The sequence below is a fragment of the Apteryx mantelli genome, chromosome 1 (assembly GCF_036417845.1).
Source record: "Apteryx mantelli isolate bAptMan1 chromosome 1, bAptMan1.hap1, whole genome shotgun sequence".
NCBI classification, from domain to species: Eukaryota; Metazoa; Chordata; class Aves; order Apterygiformes; family Apterygidae; genus Apteryx; species Apteryx mantelli.
Window position 1 is genome coordinate 87,824,324 of NC_089978.1, and position 18,810 is coordinate 87,843,133.

The 18,810-nt window shown below is 38.2% G+C and overlaps 1 protein-coding gene across 5 annotated transcripts in view; it reads right to left on the reverse strand.

The window, feature by feature from the left end:
• Positions 1–3,778: 3,778 nt before the first annotated feature.
• The window catches only part of SH3KBP1 (SH3 domain containing kinase binding protein 1), a 237,483-nt gene continuing 222,451 nt past the window's right edge, over positions 3,779–18,810 (reverse strand). For all 5 annotated transcript variants that reach the window (XM_067297098.1, XM_067297104.1, XM_067297102.1 and 2 more), the window contains 5 exons: positions 11,676–11,785; positions 10,243–10,368; positions 7,609–7,880; positions 6,471–6,534; positions 3,779–4,526 (listed from right to left, as the gene is read on the reverse strand). In XM_067297098.1, coding sequence (XP_067153199.1) covers positions 4,485–4,526; positions 6,471–6,534; positions 7,609–7,880; positions 10,243–10,368; positions 11,676–11,785 — 614 coding nt within the window. In that variant the 3' untranslated portion in view covers positions 3,779–4,484. The remainder of the gene's footprint in view (positions 4,527–6,470; positions 6,535–7,608; positions 7,881–10,242; positions 10,369–11,675; positions 11,786–18,810) is intronic.

Sequence of the window (18,810 nt, forward strand, 5' to 3'; positions counted from 1 at the left end):
AGAGCTGGAGGGCAGAAAGAGGGAAGCTGCTGCAGGAAGCCTGGGAATGACTAGGCAGAGGCAAATATAATTAGCTGCTAATTCCTAGGCCAGTTCAAGAGGCAGCTGAATGGCCAAAGGTGCCAAGCAAAACACAGTTTCTGGCTGAAGGGTGTTAATAACCATGGGTAACCTGTTGTTTTGTATAGTGATTTCTGCTCCACCCCCTCTTGCTCTTTTTAACATAAGGATTACTCTGAATGAACACCCTCACCTTTGCCGTCAAACACCAGCGTCTACAGGAACCACAGTTGCCAGCAGCACTACTACCCTACATGACCAAAATGTCTCCTCAGCACTCAAGTTGCAGAGTGGTTGGTTGTTTCTACTTTTAAACTGTATCCCTGTCTGCCTTTTGAACCACAGCCCGCATGTGTGAAAGGCGGCTTTACCATAGCCAGCTCCTGCAATTCCCTCCTCAATGTGCTTCTGTCCCTCTCAGCCTCAGGCTTCTCTCTCCACAAGAGCTGCAGACACCTCACACCTCTGCGCATGGCGGCACAGATGCTGTCCAGCCGTTTACCACAGGCAGGAGAGCTGCACCTTGCTCCTACCTCCCTACGTTCCCTCCTGGCTCCTGTGCTGGACTATTTGTAGGCCTGCCGTGCTGCTGCACCTCCGGCAGCAGCCCCCGGCTCCCAGTACGGGCCGGCAGGGCCACTTCCACCAAGGGCATCGGAGCACACCACCAAGGCTAAAAGCGAGAATGTTGCCAGCCCCGTTACAACTGCCACGTGACGCAGCCAAGGACTTTCCAGGAATACTAGACATTTTCACACCACACAAGCCCTGCCGATGTGTTCCTGTGCCCGAGTGGGCTCTGCGCGCCGGGGCGCCGCACAGGAGGCTGCTAAGACCACAGCCTCCAGGCAGCCTGGTGCCCAGGGGGCTCAGGGGGACAGAGGGGACTGTCTCACATGTGGGCTCAACTCCACGAGGAGACAAACAAAACAACTCAAATTTCTGCACTGAGTTCTGCCTCTGAGGGTTTCTTATGGATCTCTCTCACCTCTTAGGCGTGTGCAAATTTTAATCCCGCTGTCACAGAGTATGCCACACCTTACATGAAGATTTCAAACATAAAGCAGCTCATGAGATTTACTGGGCACTTAGGTATCATATGCCTAGAAATGAGAATATACTGCATATAGCTGTATTCAATCCGTTGACCTGTTAGCATAACAACACATTCCTCTAACCCTTTTGCTCATTTATGAATGGAGCATAAATAAAAAAAATGCAAACTAAAGATAAAACTTGACTAACAGAACTTAATTCACATTTTGAATAGTTATCATCTTATTTCCATTTAAAACTTATTTTTGAAGTGATAAGTGCTATGACCCCACATTAAGGAAGACTAGATCCTTTCACTGCTGAAGATTATTAAGTAACAACCTGAGGGTTTTTTGATTACTTCTCACCAGCAGCAAAAAAACAAAATGAATGTAACAGATTTAACTAGATTTAATGGTCAGAATTTACTCAAGCTTTGCTAAGCGGAAGAGTATTAGCTTAGAATAAATTCACCATTTGAGGTATACAGATTTTCTTTCACTGGGTAATATAAAACCTTATTATTGTAAGCAAAATATACAAAATATTACGGAATGAAATTATATATGAATTAAATTATAACATACAGATGCAGCTATAAGTCCTATAAAAAGTGCATAAGACTTTTCTTAATTATCCAAACTAAAAATTTTTCAAATGATCCAAATTAGGAATTTGAATAATATTATCATCCAAAGGCATGAGAAGCCTGATGTTTCATACCCAATTTCTACAGGAAAACTTAAGTCATAATATTACATAAATCCATTACAAGACCAGCTTGTGCATATTAATGAAAAGTCATTTTACACAACTCTTCAAACAACAATATTTAATCATTTTCATGTCAAAATCACTGTTGCTCACCACCATTTTTTTCTTTAAGTATAAAACCAAACATTTTAAAAAGCAGCAGTTTATATCCACAAGTTTAATGAATAACTGATCTTCTTTAAAAAGGGAAAACCATGTGCTATGTAAAATACTTTCTATTATTATAATGAAATGCAGCAAGAAGAAAAACTTGTATTTCCAAGAAATCTCTTCTCTCAGAATAATTAACTTTCAAAACAAAGCATTTTCACAAAATCTCATTTAATCTTCTTTTACAAAGCATGATATGTTGCACTTCTAAATACGGATTTATAAAATGACAAGTTATCATCTCAACAGGAGGAAAAAATAGATGTAATCTGCTATCAGGAAACTCTATGCCAAATTCACACTTTTATTTGCAAAAATGGAACATTTCCGAGATGCCCATTATATTTCTGAGGTACAACTCAGGAATAAATACTTTATTTACCACAGATGAAGTAATTTATTTTCTTCCAAGGGTGCTGTTAGGAAGCCAGAGCTGTTTATTTCTGGAAACTTGTAAATAGATCACTAAAAACTCAAACAGAATTCTTATTGATTATCTCCTATTTCCTCCTGCTCTCCTAACTCTGCCAGCAGCCTCACGAAAGACATGGAAGTAATCTAGAAATCTTTATTGCTGGAAAACTATGATGGGACTATCATTCTTGGTATAAAAAATATTTTAATGCAGTTATTTAGAAACCTTAAATAAAAGCATTTCAGTGACAAAATATTTTATTAGTGCTTCTGTTTGAGTAAACTGAGCAATGTTTTGGGACTTAAAATTCTTAAGTTTCACTACAGAATCTTTCAGTGTCAGATACCTTTGTTACAATAGAAGCACATGCCAAGGTAGAGGAAATTATCCCAACAGTAAGGTCCTGCATTGCCAGTTGAGACCCATAAAGCAGTATGCGAGTACAGTGTAGTAGGTATTTTATATATCTATCCACATCAAGAAGATTATGGGAACTCTGCCAACCATTTGCGAATGTGACCAGTCAACTGAAAACTAAGACTCATCCAATTCCTGGCAGGCGGGATGCTTAGCTGTGACACAGGATCTTCGGGATGGAGGCAATTCTAACACTTCATGTGATGATAAACAGATCCTTTGTGTGTGTGATTTTTTTTTTTAATCACTCTGAAGTATCACCAGTATCACTCACTCATTCCACAAATTGTGCAAAAATATCCACATTTAAATGCTTTGTATAAACTCCACAGACATTCCTGACAAGGTTAGAGTTACTCTGCTGCCAGTAAAGAACTTATGAAACCACTAACAGACAAAAGGGAGAAGTTATTTTGAAAGGATGAAAGCAAACAGATAAACTTCAAGAGAACAGATAAAGTAAGCAGCAAGTTCAATGAAATTAGGAAAAGTCCTGCTGCAAAAGCAGGACTATAAAATGTGTCATTCTCTTTCTCAATGGCAGACAGCTTACAACAGAATGTAGCAAATGATACCACATAAACAGCAAATGAAACAGTGTCACACAATAAAGAGAACATTGTGCATGAAATAATACAACTTTTTATTCATGTTTTATATTTACTTTTATTTATTTTTGCTTTAATAATGCATATTCTGTTCACTCTGTGCAAAATTGGGGATGGAGGCGGGCATTTAATTTTTCTAAAGAAAATCAAGCGGAGATGAACATTCAAATTGGAGAGGCCTATTAAAAACAGGAAAGCTAAAAAGCCACAGCTGATAAGGACAAAGCTGCTCTCAACTGCGCCATTTGTTATGCCACCTGAACACAAATCTGGCTATACTGCCTGAGCAGCTGTACATTAAAAGAGTGACCTCTACCGGTATAAGTGACAGGAGTCATTATGATAGCTACATTACTGAAATCTGGTTTGCAACCAGCTCCAGTCAGTGCGTGGCAAAGAAAGGCACAAATCATTGCAAAGACCAGATATTTTGTTTGTTTGTTTTCCTCTTGTAAATACATTATTGTACACAACTTATTCGTAGGGGATTTGGGGACATAAAATTGCATATTTAACAGAACTTAAAACCATAACAAAAAGTAGGCTGTTCTATCTTGAAGCAAAAATAATCCCTCCAGCCCCAACGTTAACATTCATTCCTGGCTATACGCAGTACAAACATTTTAAAATCTGTGACAAAAGACAATTAAAAACCAAAAATCAAAATCATAAAGCTTGTAAACAGATAATCTGAAATACACTTTATTTATGGAAAAATATCATCAAAATAGTACCACTATGGACTAAACTGCCTGAGTTTTCATTTCACCTACGATCTTGAAGTAGAGAGCCTTTAGCACAGTAAGAACAATCTCAGTCACAACTAGTGCCACACAGCACTGCTTCATGTGGAAATTTTTTCCTCGTTGGTATTTTTGTTGTGCTATCAAAACTCTTGTGCTAATCCTTCAAATAAAGGGATGTTGAGGCAATTCTTAAATCATTTGGCACAAAGTTATTTTGGCTGGGGCATAAATTTGAGTCTCAGTCATGATGAATAATGCAACATTCCATCTATCAAGTATTCACTTTGATTGAAGAGCTTTCTTTATGTCATTAACTTCCATCTGAAAAGAAAAAGATTATTTTTGATGCAATTAGATGTTTTAACTAACTGAGGCACAGTTGGTACCGCTTGAAAAGCAAATCTTATCCACAGGCGTCAAGCATAGGTTTTATACTACTCTTACTTCCACAGACTTCACAAATTGAAGGGACCTTCTCAGCTGCATAAGATGACCAGTCATGGCTTTCTCCCTTCAAAGCTAGACAAGTATCAATATTGGGATGTGCCTTAAGACCTTTCAAACTCTTTAAATTACAACTTTTACAACATACACAGCTTGTTGCCAGGAATTAGAGGCAGAATGAGCACTGTGTCCCTGCACCGGCTGCTGCAGTTACACGTGGTACAACTAAACAAAGCCACTGAAAATGAACATCAGTAGTTGAGGAGCAAAACCTAGTGACCCTCTTGCTATAGGGATGGCTCTTGCTATAGGGATGGTACCTTTACACCATTCAAGCCAGCATCTGGGCATCCTAAGGGCCCTGATGGATGTACAGTGGTGTGGTAAAAGCAGCTGGATGCAGTTATCATCATCTCCAACTGTACACTTGGCCCCTCTGATGGAGGCTGGAAACCCTGAGGCAGCGATATTAGATACAATCACAAACACCCTCAATGTTTAACTGCACCATTTCTAGCCAGTTTTCTTAAATACAGGAACCAAGAGCTGCACTGAGCTGAGTTTATGGCTATCAGCACTGTTAAACTAATGCAACTTCTGGCTGTTTAATTCTCATATTCATTTAAAGCTGATTATGCCATCTTAGCTAGCAGCTGAACACTTAGTGGTATAAGCAAGACCTGAACCAGAGTAACAGCATTCAGCTATAACATCATAGCCTTAAAACTATCAGTGCAGTTCTCAGTATAAAGATTTAAAACCATCCTTGGAGGTAGAATCCAGAGCTCTGAATAGTTTGGCCTGTTAGACTAAAGCAAAAACTGCTATTTAAAATGTTGATCCATTTTATCTAAATATGTTTCAATTTTAGCTGAACATGAATTGTGTGTTACTAGAAGCCATACTCCTGTGCAGATGCATACACAAAGTCCTTTCTGCAGGACTGCAGCGTGCACACTCAACAGCCAAGCAAACATTCATTGAAGGTCCCCAGTTCTGCCAAAGCACTTTACTCAGCAAGAACAGCCCAGAGAAATTACAATTCAATTTTCCATCCCTAGTACAAAAAAAGCACATTTGACCTGTACCATAAGACTATAAAACATAATCAATACTAAAAAACTTAAGAAGTACATCACTTTTCAAAATCCTGAAAAGCAGTTTCAAAGTAATTCCATACTGAAGCAGCACTGTTAAGGACCGCACTAGAGGCCCGGTTCCACTAATCTCACACAGAGAGGGCGGTATGCTCCCTGGCCAAATACTAATTCAATATGACAACTTCTAAAGCTAAGGTACTATACAACATTATGGTAGCAGTAACTGGGCTCTTAATTAGAATTCCAGCTTTTATATTGTTCCTAATGCTTCATTAAAGACAACCTGAGTACAGTCTATAAAACAGACATCATAAATCTTATTATCTGAAATCATATTCCAAGTATGTTAAGACTAACTTAACACAAAGTAAAGAACTAGGAGAGAGCAAATCATTTAAAAAGGCAAGATTTCACTTGTGACAAAATTAGACAATTAAACTGAGACTAAAAATATACTTTGAAACCTATATTGTGTTCACTTTTTTTGAATCTGCCTATTTGTGTTGACACATTTTTATACAATTAACAGGCTTTTCAGTAAGAACTCAGTGCTGCAATATATGACAGACTGGCAATGCTACAAAGGGTGTTGTACTTTGGGTGTTTTGTACTCACTTCTAGAAATGTTAAGTTTTTGATTCACAGGAATCTAAGTATCTTATCAGAGTTGTATGTCCTACAGCTGAGGCTAAATATTTCCGTAACATTATAATTTAAGTACCTGCAATCGTAGACGGATCTTCTTTTCTTCATCCAATTCAGACAGCAACTGTTTAATTTCTTTTCTGTCAAAAGAATGCAAAAAAGTTTGGAATGCAAATGTTTAAACTAGTAAACAATGAAAGATCATCTCTTGGGGACATGTTTTCCACACCTGACTAGCTATCTTTTTTCCCCGAACTAGTCATCAAAGTAAGTATGCTCTGGAATACTATAGAATATACAGAGAAGTAATACTATCTATAAAGGAACAAAACCCCCCCAACACTGCTAACAAATAATCGGTTTCCTCCTAAGAACCCTGCATCCACAGGCTCTGTTCTTGGCTAGCAGTATCAACGTTATATCAGTACCCAGGTACCTTTTCCCATATAAAACGTAAATGGTGGGTTTGGTGGGTTATAGGAACTGGTAGCACACATCCTGTCCACACTATCATGTATTTAAGCCATTTTACAGCTGCATATCCCTACAACTTCGTTTATTAGACTTAATGACTCGTAAGTATGAATTTGCTGTCATCTCTTTTGCAAGGAAGAGGAGCACAGTTATCAGGAGCGGACACCTTCTCACGTTCCCACTGACTGACCGGACCCTCGAGACAGCGCCCAGCAGGTGGAAGCAGACCGTGCCAGAAGTGCCGCAGGACGTCGGCCGCGGCCACCAACACAGGACCTGAGGAAGAGTCAGTCGAGGAGACGAAGCCGCAGTGCTTTCTGGATACTTCCAGCTTGAACCAGGCCCTCCCACGTTGTCTTCCCCCAAACTCTGTTTATCTCCCCCTACACCCCTGTTCCACTACAATCTCTGCATCTTGCTTTCCCCTTTCTTTTTCCTGCCTGGGCTACACACAATAGACAGTGTAAGTGAAGGTTTAATTTCCAAGACATTAAATATTCTCAGAAATAGCAAAAGACCTCTTACAGATTAATAATGCCAGACTTTTTTCCAGAGGTTTTCACCTCTGAACGTGTTCTTTTTGTCAGAACAGTAGAAGAAAATCATTCACAAACACAAATGCAAAATCCTTGCAGCATTAACATATATGAAGATTCAAGAAGAAAGAGACCTGGGATACACTCTGACACTGCAAATTTAACAAATACATCCCACCTGAAGTTGTGATTTATAGCACTTACTTTTGCTGGTCTTTCATTGTTTCAACAATGGTTCTTAGCTCCTTAATTTGTGTTCTCAGCTCCTCCAGGACGGTCTGACCTTGGCTCAAGGGCTCAGTCTTTGGCTTTCCTTCAGTACCAAACAGGGATGGGGAATTTGACCTGTGGCCTGTTGTTCCCATAGCAATTGAATGAAATCCAGGTGATGGTGAAGGGGAGAGTGATGCTTGTACATTACTGCCACTAGCCAAACCTCCTGGTTTTGGAGGCAAGGAAGTTTTATTTTCAGATACCTAAAACAAACAGAATCACTTTTAATATGTGGAGAAAACTTTATGAAAAGCAGTTCTCTAACAAACACTAAGCATTTTACTGCTCTGTAGTAATGTTGAAAGTACAAAATGAAATATCAACAGTATTGGCCAAAGCACGATAGATGCAACAGTCAGTCAAATTATCTTTGTACATACGTATCAGAGGGGGTCCAATTTGGACCCATAAGATCAGACAGTTTCAGTAGGAGTTTCCACAATTGTTAAAACCAACCAGTGAAATGAACAACTGTGAAATGAACTCTGAATAACAGATACTTGGTGTTTCTCTCAGAAGTTTGTGAGAATATGCCAACACCCATGAATGTGTCTTTCAGAGCACAAAATTGTAGTGCCCAGATTTCGAGCTGCATTTTTTGCAAATTACATGTATGACCTCCAACTAACCATTGAAGGGTTCTTCTACAACACCCAACACTGTTTTAAAAGTAAGAAATGTGTTACACTTTCCCCTTAGTATTACAAGAAGAGGTAAACATTCCTTAAGTCCGCTTGTTGGTATGACATATAAAGACAAATAAACTCCATGACTTCAGAGTGATAATATATTAATAAGAAATGTAAGAATTACATAACTTCACTGTACTGTCTGATGTTAACTGAAGCATGTGAGAATCCTTGCAACTATCAAAGGCAGTATTAACCTAGTCACTCCGAAAATCTGTGGCTTAGCTCAGAAGGACCCCATGCTTCTTGAATTGCAATCCAATGCCCTCTACATTAGACAAGGTATAGAAGATCTGAAGTCCACCTACCACATATGGCTAGTCGCTTTATTGCATACACAGAAGAGTGTACAAGTACAGTTATCACAGCAGCAAGTAAGGTGAGTCTTAATTATTTGTCATACTGTTATTTGGTAATGCTAAAATGTGCATTTTATGGTATTGACCTGCAGTATCTGAAAATCTGATTTGGCCCAGGGTAAGACAAAAACACCAGACAACATTCCAACTTCTCTTGGGGAAAGAGATACTGAAATTGAACAGCAAACAGGGCAAGATTTTGAGGCAAAAAAAGGTATGGAAACTGAAGGAGATATATCGTAAGAGAAGACTTGGGGACTGTGGCAGTAGCATTAGCTAGACAAAGAAACTGAGAGAAAGTTAGTAGTCAGATGAAAATCAGGGGAAATTGTGTTGGGAAGACTGGGACCCACTGAGTTCTGCAGAAAAGTCTTCCCCACCGCATGAATGGGACCGAGTACAGAACCCGTCCCAGACAAGCACTGCATAAACAAGGGTTCTGTGGAAAAACAGTGTGAGCATAAAACCAAAAATGGCATTAAATCACTCCAGTGGCTTCAATGCTTGACTTTGTGACATTAATAATTTAATTCTTTTAAAATTTTGTATGTGTGTGCATACACGAGTAACGTGTACCTATCATCGGACCTTTCACAGATAATAATCCTTACATCGTTATTTAATCTTTACAGAACGTAAGTTTCTTTTGGACTGAACAGAGATGTTAGGCCAATTTCAAACCTGAAGCAAGTAAATAAAGCACAACTAGAGTCAACCACACTGAATACCTTATTTCAGAGCTTAAATGGCCATTTGCAGCTACTTTCTGACAGCAGTATACTCATTTTACAGGCATATCTACACACAGTTGTCATGCCAGCACATCATTTACAACTGTTGGCCCAAGAGTATTGGTTAATTCAAGTGCTCCCAGAAGAGGGAGCTATATAGCAAAACATTATCTTTGTAACTTGATCACAGACATGCATGCCTTCATCTTTCAAAAAATTGTTATACTATTAGCATGTAATGCCTGTATTACGAAAAGTATCAACATGTACTAAAAAGAGCTCCAACCTCTAGAGCCTGATCTACAAACTTTCTGTAATATTTGATTGTTTTACAGTTTTATTAATTTACAATAAGAATGGCACAAGCCTGTAAGATGGACAGAGTTGTACTGGTATAAAAGGTGCTTATACTTGCAAATTTAAATTCACATATACTTAGAATGGGTCAAAGAGACGCATTTTGTCTACTCGCAGACTCTCCTAATGTATACTCAATTTACAGCTGCAAAAAAGGGTTGCTGCTTCTGAAACTTGCTTCCCTACCTTCTCTGATTCTGTAAAACGTACTTACACTAGAAGGATTATAGTAACAGAGATATTTTAACTGTGCCATTCACTTTAATTTTGCATTTCAAACATGGAACAATCTTAATATTTTTTAAACTTCTTTAAAGGGCTAGTTACCAAGGTGACTATTGGATTAAATTTAAAAAATAAGTATTTGAATAATATTTTAAAAATTAATGCATGCAATAAGGTTAAGCAGACACATTCCAATCAACTTACTTGTGATATTGTAACCGTTCTTGATTTCCTTGACACTTCAATAGTTTTCTGTGTAATGGAAACATGTTCCTCCTTCTCATCTTCAGGACTTGGTGAGTCAAAGAAATCTGGGCTTGAAAGGGAGGACTACGTAGACAAAACACAAATACAAACACCCCAAGAGGGGGAAGAAATGCAGATATTTTCATTGAATAAGAACTTAACATAGGTAGCAGAAAAGCATTTATGTGATAACATTTTTTTCTAAGCTACCATTTTCAAGGGTAACAAAGCTTACAGTCAGGACACTACCCCACTTTGGTTTTTTAAGTCATGTTTTCAAGGCTAGAATGCTTTCAAAGCAGTCACAGAACAGGAAATACTTAGAGCCGGATTCAACGTAAAGTTACACTTTTGCATTGATTATATTGTAACACGAAAGCACATTCCTGTCCACAAGAAGAGCTCTACCTATTTGGCTAGGACACTGTGCACTGCACTGCGGGGATGTCAGGCCCACCACCCGGGCGGTTCTGTGCACAGCTCCTTCAGAGGGCTCACGCTGCCACCTGTGCCTGCTGCCAGCACTGCAGGGCTGCCTTACACACTGCCACTTTGTAAGGCGGCAAATGAGGGGCAAGTTCTTTCCACCCTTTGTCTCTTTCCCCATAGATTTTACAGGGGAAGAGAAACCTTTCAGCTTGTCTTTTAGGTTACTGTATTTATGTACATAGCCAATTCTGAAAGCTTTTCACAACAATGCTTTTAGCCTCCCTCCACTCTGTTTTTCTCAGCAATAAGAATATGGGTAACCTTGAGTAGTTGCTCTCATTCCGATACGCCAGAATGCAAAAAGCATGAAAGCAAACCCCAAAACCAAAAGAAAAAGGCACTGAAAAACTGAGCATTGGTTTCCAAAGAACGGATTATGAGGCCAGCTTGTCTTAAGATGCACATTAGAGAGTGAAATTTAAATCACTCTTACATTTACAATAGTGAGCTTAATGAGAAGAAATGCATGATGGCCCATGAGAGGTGCTGAAGGCTGACAGTGGTCTATTTGTCCTAAAAAGTCTGTTACGTGTCCTAGAGAAAACAAGAGATTTCCTTTGGGAACTGCTTTCAGAATCCTTGATACTTAGCACAAACTGGTCTATTCCAAAGATTTTTATGAAGGATTTTTCTGGCCTTGGTCATGGTTGGCAAGAAATACCTGGCAGCACCCAAACGAGGGGTACAACTCCTATAAGGAAAGGACTGTTTTAAACATTAGTATTCAAAACACTGGCAGACTTTTGACACTGATTTTCCTAAGCTGCATTTCCCTGCCTCCCTGTACATGTGAAGAAATGGCTGTGAAAACGTAGGTGAAAGTACCAAGGAACACAGACAGTAGAAGAAAAAAAAAAATCAGAAAATAAAATCTTTCTAAAAGAAAAGGAAAATTAACTTACAGATGTGAGAGACTGGGAGGGTGGTCTCCTGCCAGTAGCTTTTGGTCTGGTTGTAGTTGGATGATTAAGCTTCTCAGCAATTGGTATTACAGAGTCAAAACCTTCCAAGTCTTAAAAATATAAAATAGAATTGATTTGATTTTCTGATGGATGTTCTCAAAGGGAAAAAATCAGAACTTTTTTAAATTTCAAAGAAATCAAATCCCATTTTCTCCATTGTGTCACAGTATTTTACACGTTCAGACACCATCCTGTCACTAACAAAAAATTGGAAGCCAAAGACAGCTGTAATCCAGTCACCCTTGCCAAGCACACTTACCCTTCCATCTCAAGCACAATAAAGCAGAGGGGAATGCTCGAGCAGCCTTTGGTTTTGTTTACACCCAGTACAGTGAAAGCTAAATGACAACATGGGTCCTGTGGCATGAAATCGAAAACACAGTTTCAAAAGTTCCTTCTCGCTATTAGAGAGAGTAGTAAAATTTTCTTCTGAACATTTGGAGACTGAAGACAGCGTACACATTGCCTCAAGATCTGTCACATCAGCGCTACATCTGCCACAGCCCACCCCATTGCTTATGGGATCACAGAAAGAGAATGACTGGGCTGGGAGGGACCATGAAACTGTAGATGAGAGGAGTATCTTCGATAGCCCAGAGCTTAAGACAAGTAAAACACCAAGAGACTCCTGAAACTGAAGGAGAGCCCAGGAAAGCCAGGTCTACCGGAATAAAGTCTTGACTGTCTTTATGGCTAATGGAATACACTGGGGGAGTGTTGGTTTACTGAATCCAGCCACGTGGTAGCATGTTTACGTGAAAGACTGATGTGATGGGTGAAGGAATAATGCAGCTTGTGAATACATGGCTGAATCAAATGGCATAACACCATTCATCTATTTTTACGGGTTGTATCAATCAATTTCAGCTACCTCCATTTCAAAATACTCCACTGCATATGTTAAGCAGAAATTATACAGAAAACGTACAAGAGACACTAAAGACTTGATAAATCCAAAGTTCTATAAAACTGCTTTCAGATATGAATCAAATGCTGAAAGTCTATTCATTATTCAGAAGCTATTTTTTATTGCACAACACGTAGGAAAAACCAGCCGTTAATAGTTATATATACTGGGCACCTAATTTTCAGAACTGTTAAAAAACAATGAATCTCTGAAGATTTGTTGCCTTATTACAACCCCCATACAACATTACAGAATGGAAAAACAAGCCTATTACTGGGTCAATAAACTATGCACACTGAAGGACACTCCAGCTGATTCCAAGTACTCATGATTTGGCTGCTAGGAGTTAAAAGGGATCAGACATTCTTTATTTAGCAATATTCTTTCATCTCCAGGAAAAAAAAAGAGAGACTTCTTTCAATAACCCTAAAATAGTCTAGGGTTATTCACCTCCAAACACCACTCTATCTTTGGAGCAACTCTTCCTATATATAACCAGTGACCCCACAGTCCTCTACCAGGTATTTCTCTCTTTGCTTTTTTATTGACTGTTGCAGCCTGCATCCTAAGGTAAAGTCTGTCACTGAGGATTTGACAATTCAAAACTTCAAATATATCCACAGATCAGGTGAGGCTACAGTGCTTTTAAAGTAAGAATGAACTAACATCAATGGATTATACAAAACCTCTCTAGAGTCCTACAGAACTTCAGGATTTGGGGAGAAGAGATACGGAAGGAAAAATTTATCTTCTGGAAAAAATTTAGCCCACATGGGAGATCTGCTTTCCAGTAATACCCAGTTTGAAGTTGAGGCATGAGATAGCTAAATGACTTGCTTAAGATCACACAGCAAATCAATGCACATATTTTAATAAATTATCTTTGTTTTCATCACTCTGTGTTACAGTACTTTGTTAAGTTGCACAGCAAGAAAATATTGCCATCAAAAAATATACACTCGGTTGTATAAACATGTGAAACTTGTGTACATCGGTAAAAATGCTAGCTGAAGCAATCCTTCCCTCTGTCCCCAGCCACTCTTTCCAACCTAATTGGGTTTTATTTTTGAATTAGTTTAAATCCAGCTTATTTTCACTAATTTTCACTATTTGTTTTCTCCGAATTAATTTAAATCCAACTTATTTTCCACCACTGTGTGCCCGGCCACACCAACACTTGCACTGAAAGAAGGAAGTCTCAGAGAACTGATATAAGCAACTAAAAGTGAGGCAAAGAGGAGGCTACCTCTTTAGGGGACAGTAAACTGGCTGAAGTTGTCTTCAAGCCTAAGAATGGTCCCGTACATGCCTGCTCTCTCTCGCTTTTGCCACTGCCATGGTAAGCTCCACTGCTCCTTCCTCTGTTCTTGCAAAAGACAAGTAACTGCACTAAAATGGAGAACAACCAATGAAAAGAATAGCGCAGTCATTAATTCTGGGTGCTCCTTAGGCTTAAATAAACTAATTGTTACCTAGAGTTCTATGTTTGATCAGAATAATAAAATATTTGTGTTACAATTGTAAAAATGTATTGATCAACAGCAAAAGAGGGTATGAATTTGTGTCCATGAGACCCATGAGCATTTGCAAATAAAATCTGCTTCACACATTTTATGAATACCTTGAAACATGAACATTTCTGCACAAAGCTTCCTTATCAAGAAATAACAGGAAGAAATTTAGCAATAGTCCCATTTTTCCACTTCTGAATGCATTTCTGATAGCCAAAAAAATAAACTAAGGCAAGCTATACCTGCATTGAATTTAAAAAAGAGCAGAGCAAAGGTTGGAAAAGTTCCACAGGTGAAACCTGCTGCCAAACTAGTGAAATCACAGCCGCTCAGCTGATACTGTACATGAAATTCTATTTCAGTGTAAGGGATGAAACTTGGTACTGTAAAATGCTAAAATAGAAAATCCATTTCCAGTACTTCCATATGCTCTTTATTCCCCTCTTTTTGTTCTCTTTATTTAGATGTGTGTTTCTCTCCCAATGCTCTCTGCATTCCAGATTATCACCACCTTCCACAGTCATGACCTATGAAGTATTCATTCAAGAAAATTCCCATCTAGTAAACTGGTAAAGAAAAATGAGGAACACAATCATACAAGAGACATCTGCCTTACTATCATCTATGCTGTAGATTCAGTAATGAATTCACTTACACTGATTATTTTACTGACTATTTTTTGCTAATGGAAAGTAAGGCTATATGGGTGTGACCATATTATATTCACTGAGGTCATTAAATGCAGACATTTGACTTTGATGTGTACTTCTAGCTATCAGAAATTGGGAGCTTAAATCTAGGTACTAGGCAAAATGTACAGCCTTCCTGGGCTGGACCCCAGGAGAGGCCATTAAAAATAAAGTCCCATCTACTGTGTTCAGAGTCATATTAATTGCCAGTCAGGCAGCATGAGCATCCAGTGGACCAGCTTTCTCTACTGTTAATAAAAATCAGTAAAGGACATTCTATTGAACATAGAGAAGTCACCCTCCAAATAACAGTGACATCTCCTAATTAAAAATCAGGTGATATTTATTCTACAAATATACAGATGCATTCATCATTATTACTGTCTTGTTGATCAAGCTGGTAATTCTTGAGCTAATTCATGAGATGGGGAGAAAGACATCAGCGCAATTCTAATATACGAGTAAATATATGGCTTACTGAGCAAATATATTTAATGAAAACGAAAAATGTTAGCTGTGCAAGAATTATTCCCTGGTATCTTTCCATGACAGTTAAGAATAGGATATTATTCTCCATTGCTATGTTCATTTGGAGACATGAGTATTTAAAACAGGATGATGGTGTTTTTAGAAAATATCCAGATTTAGAAAAATAAACAATTATCTGGGGAAAAAGTTCTGAGTTCTGAGCTCATAAGAGTTATACCTACTTGTAAAACAACCTTCAATCCCTCCAAAAAACCACCCCAAACCAAAAAGTTAAATAGTTCTGCTTCTTCCTCCTCCCTTCGCTTGCCTTTACTTTTTTGGCAAAAAACATGGCTAGGCTTTAATTTTATCTTAAAGTTAGGGTTTTTAGTCTTTGGACAAAGTCATTTATACATGATGAAGATGGAAAGCTTTTTGCATTAGCAGAGAGATTTCACCTTGAGTAAACTGAAATGGAAAGTGATTGATAATACCAGAACCAATATATTCAGAATGTTAATGGCCAGATTTCATAGAACAGAAATACAGCAGAGCTGGAATAAATGAGGCAAAGGCGGCACTCAATTCATTTGAAGAAAATAATGTCATAAAAGCCACAAAGGTAGATTTCATTTCATCATCATACTCAATACATTTAAAAGATTGACAATAGGCTAGTGAAATGGCATACTGTCTTTACATTCTGCCTGAAAGCTTTGCATACAACAGGTGAGACCGAGATGCTGCAAATGAAATCATCTGCACTAATTAATGTCCATCCAATACACAGCACTAATTAAGAAACACTAACTCAATCAAGAATCTGCGTGCTGTTGGGAACTTTCAGAAGACCACAATTATTTTAAGCACTTTCAGTGTCCAGACTGTGCCACCTTCCCCATGCTGAGGAGCCCTTTACCCTTCAAGGAATACAGCTATACTCTTAGCAGAATCTCATCCATTATTAACTGCAGACTCTATTTTAAGATTTGGGTTTTAGCAGGAGAGTTTTTAGAGTTTAACTGCAATGTACCTGGAAGGGCTGCCCACCTGCTTCCTTGCTTTGGCGGAAGGAAGCTTGCCCATCTGGCTGTCTGCGGCAGCTATTGCACCTTTCCTAATGTATACAATTATCTTTCCACATTTTAACCCTGAGTTTTGTCAGCTGAAGAGCTGAATGTAGAAAGTTGCCATAACGAGCTTTGCTAACCACTTGCTAGTGTCCTCATAAGGATTTTATTTTTAATGATTCAGAAGATGCCAAGGAAGAACTGAAAGGTCAAGAAAACTGAGCTATAAGAAATGGATATGCTGTTTTTAGGCACCTCAATTTGACACACATGGAGAACAGTTTAAATTTCTGTTTTTCTGCCTTTTTCAGGACCCCCCAGGGCAAGAAACCCAATTAGATCCCTTAACGGACCATTACCATATCCATGATTACAATATGTACAATTCACATCTATGTTTATGGGCAATTTTAATTCATTGACAGAAATATTACAACTTGACACAATCGTGTAATTCTACTCCTTTGCTTTGCTATATTAAAATGAATGTGAACAGTAGCATAGAAGGAAATAACAGTTTTAGGCAGATTTCTGTCTTCATTATATAATTCACACTTTGTCCTCAACCCCTTATATTCACCGGCATTTTGCCTTCTCCAAGTTTTACTTTGTGTCTTCAGGCAAAATAATTATAATGTCTTACAGTATAATGGCTTGTGATTTAAACACAAAAATGCTCCATTCTACAACTTTTTACCGGAAAGAGTCTCAGACTTTTTCCCTAGCGTGGGCCAAATCTTATTAGATCACTTTTTCTTCCATTCAGAGCCACAATGATCACCTCTGCTAACAAATATGAGCAAGTAGCTCTGGAACAACTATAGATACAGCTCAAGGAAACACAATATACAGATTATTTTGTTTTTTTGTTAGATTTTTTTAAAGTAGTAGTAATTTTTAATTACTCTTCCAGGCACTTAGCACCAGGGTTGGGGGGGGAGAGAAAGAAGATGAGTATGGCTAACAGCATGGGTCCAGCCAGTACTCCGTGAGCCATCAAGAAGGGCTCTGAAGATTAAAGTCTGAGGAAACTCTGAAAAATGTGCTCACATTAACTAGTTTTCAGGGAATCTCTTAAAAAAATTCTTGCCAACACTATGTTTCAGCAGGAATCAACAAATGCGTATGTGCCTTTTGTTAGCACTGTTGAAGATTATTAACTGCTTTCATAACTAATATGCAAAACGTGTAAAGAGCCAGGAAAAATAATGGAAAGCTGTGTCCACTTGGCTCTGCACGGGAAGTGCCTGTGCAGCTCAGTCTTGTTGCAAAGCACAAAGAGACTGTTTCTTGTGTGCATTAACTGAGCATTTCCACAGAACATAAATTATTTTTATTTGTTCCTGGCTTATTCTTTAAATTACTTAGCTTAAATCCATATGATTTTAAATGCTCTTTCAAAGCAATCCTATTTTGGATATGGGGACTGCAGTATTCCACAGTGTGTGTATAGTTAAAGAATTAGGATTAATCTTCACTTACATTGCAGAAAGAACTCAATACCCCTAATTAATTGGAATAATTCAGTAATTTTCTGGAAGCATTAGTGTTTGATCCAAGAAGCTATTAAATGCACTAGGGTTTTTTTTTGTCATATCACTAACTCTCAGAAATATTTTTTGTGTGTGAAATTAAAAACAAATACGTAATCTAAAAGTCAAGTTATGTGAATTTAAACTGTTTACACCAATATGCTTCTCCATATGGACTACTTTTCTGCGGGTAGAACAGGACTTAGAGTGTAGCTTATGTTGCTTTGGAAGCATTTTAAACAAGCCCCAAAAGCCATTGTCATTCCAGAACAGGAGTCTGTACGTGAGACTTTAAAACAGATAAAACTATTGTGATTTAACCACAGCAATACGGGAGGCAAATGCTGGGTGACATGGCAGTGCAAGTCTGAGAACCAATGAGTGCTTTGCAAATTTCTATGTTTTTTTTCTACTTCAGACTAGAAAACTAGCCTAGAATGTTGCTGAATATCTTCTGCTTTGTAACATGTACAGACATCACAACAAAATATACATATTAAACTTTGTGATGGCATCATCTGACTGTAAGAACACATTAATGAACACAGCATTGACAAACAGCACATACAGATTGTATACTTCACATACATCACTAAAATTTTTTATGGTAAAATAATAGAAACTATAATGCTTATATTCCATGTCAGTGCTATAGTGCAAGATTGTCTGTTACAGTACACTCAGCTGCAACTTTTAACTTAAAAAGTCTGTAATAGCCAGTACACATTAGGTTGTCTATAAAATATTTAGGTACTCATTGTCAACGAAAGTAAAGACAGGACAGAAAAGAAACAGAGAAAGAAGCCTTACCCTCATGAAATGAAGAAGAGTTACCCATGGCAAAGAGATGTAAATAGGAAAAGCTGGATGAAATATGCGTGGAAAGTAAAGTAAAGGC